The sequence below is a fragment of the Colletotrichum siamense genome, assembly GCF_013390195.1.
Source record: "Colletotrichum siamense strain Cg363 chromosome Unknown KSG_Cg363_contig06, whole genome shotgun sequence".
NCBI lineage: Eukaryota > Fungi > Ascomycota > Sordariomycetes > Glomerellales > Glomerellaceae > Colletotrichum > Colletotrichum siamense.
Window position 1 is genome coordinate 1,428,498 of NW_023501019.1, and position 2,713 is coordinate 1,431,210.

The window sequence follows — 2,713 nt, forward strand, 5'->3', positions numbered from 1 at the left end:
GCGTGGGTGACCTTGACTTCCAGGTTCGCAATGCTCGTCGCCCCTGAAAATGTGAAAATGAAGAGTGGGGCGGCCCAATGAGAGAGAAGCGTCAGAATTTTTGGCCAGGGGCGCGCACGCTCGGGGAACCACCGCGTCACAGGCCTTGTCGCTCGTGCACCTGAGATGTGCTCACGGCCCTCAGGCAATGCACTTGCTCCTTGCCAACGAGAGAACTGAGAATACCTCAGCGGCAGCAAGGTCTGTCAAAATTCGCATGTGCGTTGCCGCCAGTCACCCATCGCCCGCTGCACCTGCCTCAAGGCTGTCTTACTAAGGTAGCACCCCGGAACTCGAGGCTCGAGGCACCTCAAAGGCTAAGTCAACCGCACCACGGATTGTCTGTCACCTTGGGTACCTGCACACCTGGCTTGCCTCGAACTTTTGCGGCACACACCGACCCTTCCGCCAACACCAATCCGTCGTTCTTGCCTACAAACCCCGAAGCGACCAGCTGCCCTCTTTCTGCTTGCTCCCGTCGCCGCGCTGCATATCATCACTGGATTCGGTCTTCTTCGTCCCGTAGTCCTCCGTGGGTTATCCTCCCGATCTGCCCGTTGTTCTACCCCAGATCAACGCCCACGCCCATCATGGACGCCAGCGAGGTCCAGGCGATGGTGACCGACTGGCTACGCGATGCCTCCGCCGCCTTCCAGAAGGTCCCTGGATCTGCTGTCCTGATCCGCTACATCCAGTCCAGCTACCAGAACGATCCCATCCGCTCCGGCATCGAACTAGTGCTCTTCATCTTCTTCGTTCGCTACCTCCTCTCGCCCTCCTATTCCACTCAGAAGCAGAACTTCATCAAGCTGCGAGACGACGTTTGTGACGCCCATTGCTCTTGAGCAATTGCGTGAAGCAATTGTATTACATGCGTCTGGCTGACCTGGCGTTCAGGAAATTGATGAGTTAGTCGACGACTGGACTCCCGAGCCCCTGGTTCCTCCTCAAAGTGCACTCGAGGAGATGGAAAGTGAGCGCTTGCCCGTCATTGTTGGGTATGAGAACACCTCCCTTTGAGACAGACGCAGATCGGTTTTTCTAATAAGCCTCAGCCCTACGGGACCCAAGACCAAATTGGCAAGCGGCCGCACCGTGACGAACCTCGCTTCCTACAACTTCTACAACTTCAATGCGAATGAACAAATCAAAGACAAGGCCATTCAGACGCTGCGCACCTACGGAGTCGGTCCCTGCGGCCCTCCCCAGTTCTATGGCACCCAGGACGTACACATGAAGACCGAGGCAGACATTGCGGCATACCTTGGTACGGAGGCTTGTATTGTCTATGCCCAAGCCTTCTCGACCATTTCCAGCGTTATTCCGGCTTTTTGCAAACGTGGCGATATCATCGTGGCTGACCGAGCTGTCAACTACTCTATTCGAAAGGGCCTTGAAGCATCTAGGAGTACCATCAAGTGGTACGCACATGGCGACATGGATGACTTGGAACGTGTTATGCAAAAGGTTGTCAAGGACCAGAGGGGCAAGAAGTTGACGCGCAGATTCATCGTGACCGAGGGCTTGTTCGAGACGACAGGTGACCACGCTGACCTTCCCAGACTCGTGAGTTCCTTGGCTGGGTCATGGTTGTCGCGATATACAGGCTAACGGAGTGGGTGTAGGTTGCTTTGAAGGAAAAGTACAAATTCCGCATCATCTTGGATGAGACATGGTCGTTTGGCGTCTTGGGCCGGACTGGCCGTGGCCTCACCGAGGCACAGAACGTTGATCCGTCTCAGGTAGACATGATTGCAGGCTCTCTTGCCGGCCCTTTGTGCGCCGGCGGTGGGTTTTGCGCAGGAGCCAAGGACGTTGTCGAACATCAGCGCCTTACTGCGGCGTCTTACACGTTCTCGGCCGCCCTTCCTGCTATGTTGGCCGTGACAGCGAGTGAGACTCTCAGCGTGCTGCAGTCCAACCCGGATATCCTCACGCAGTGCCGTGACAACATTAAGGCAATGAGAGCACAGCTAGACCCACGCAGCGATTGGGTTTTGTGCACAAGCTCGCCCGAGAACCCAATCATGCTTCTCGTGCTTAAGCCCGAGGTTGCGGCGGCGCGAAAGCTGACGAGGGAGGACCAGGAGCGTCTCTTGCAGGAATGCGTTGATGAGGTGAGTTGTTGATGTCTCGAGGTTGTCTGCCACTAGACACAACGCTAACGCGAGCCTTTGTGTGTCAAGGCACTTGCGAATGGTGTTCTGATCACGCGACTCAAGAGCATGGCCATTGCCAACAACCTAGACCCCAAGGACAACAGCTGGAACATTCAGCCGGCGCTCAAGGTTTGCGTTACATCGGGACTTCCAAAGAAGGACATTGAGAAGGCGGGCGTCACGATTAGACATGCAATCACGAAGGTCATGACGCGAAAGTCGAGCTCCAAGTCATCATAGAAGATTCAGCACACAGACGGCCTCAAGCACTTAGAGTGATGCGTATTGAAATACACCGCGTCGAACGGGCGTGACGCGACTCATTTGGTCTGCGTCTCTTCGTCAGGTTCAGCTGAGCTTGGATGGAAGGGATATAGAGGACGCAGGGCGAGCGTCGTTGTACACTTCTCTTTCACTGTTCTCAAGGCCGAGGCTTGAGATCCACGAGAAGCGGGTTCCCGGATACCCGCATCTGACTATTTCATGTAATGAAAACAATATACTAATACTTGATA

At 55.1% G+C, this 2,713-nt stretch overlaps 1 protein-coding gene across 1 annotated transcript; it reads left to right on the forward strand.

Moving 5' to 3' along the window:
• Positions 1–629: 629 nt before the first annotated feature.
• Positions 630–2,438, forward strand: lcb1 (Serine palmitoyltransferase 1; the record flags this gene model as incomplete). Its single annotated transcript, XM_036641246.1, has 5 exons — positions 630–860; positions 937–1,037; positions 1,095–1,605; positions 1,665–2,156; positions 2,226–2,438. The coding sequence occupies 5 exons, from the start codon at positions 630–632 to the stop codon at positions 2,436–2,438; spliced, it is 1,548 nt and encodes a 515-aa protein (XP_036493121.1).
• Between the last annotated feature and the right edge of the window lie 275 nt (positions 2,439–2,713).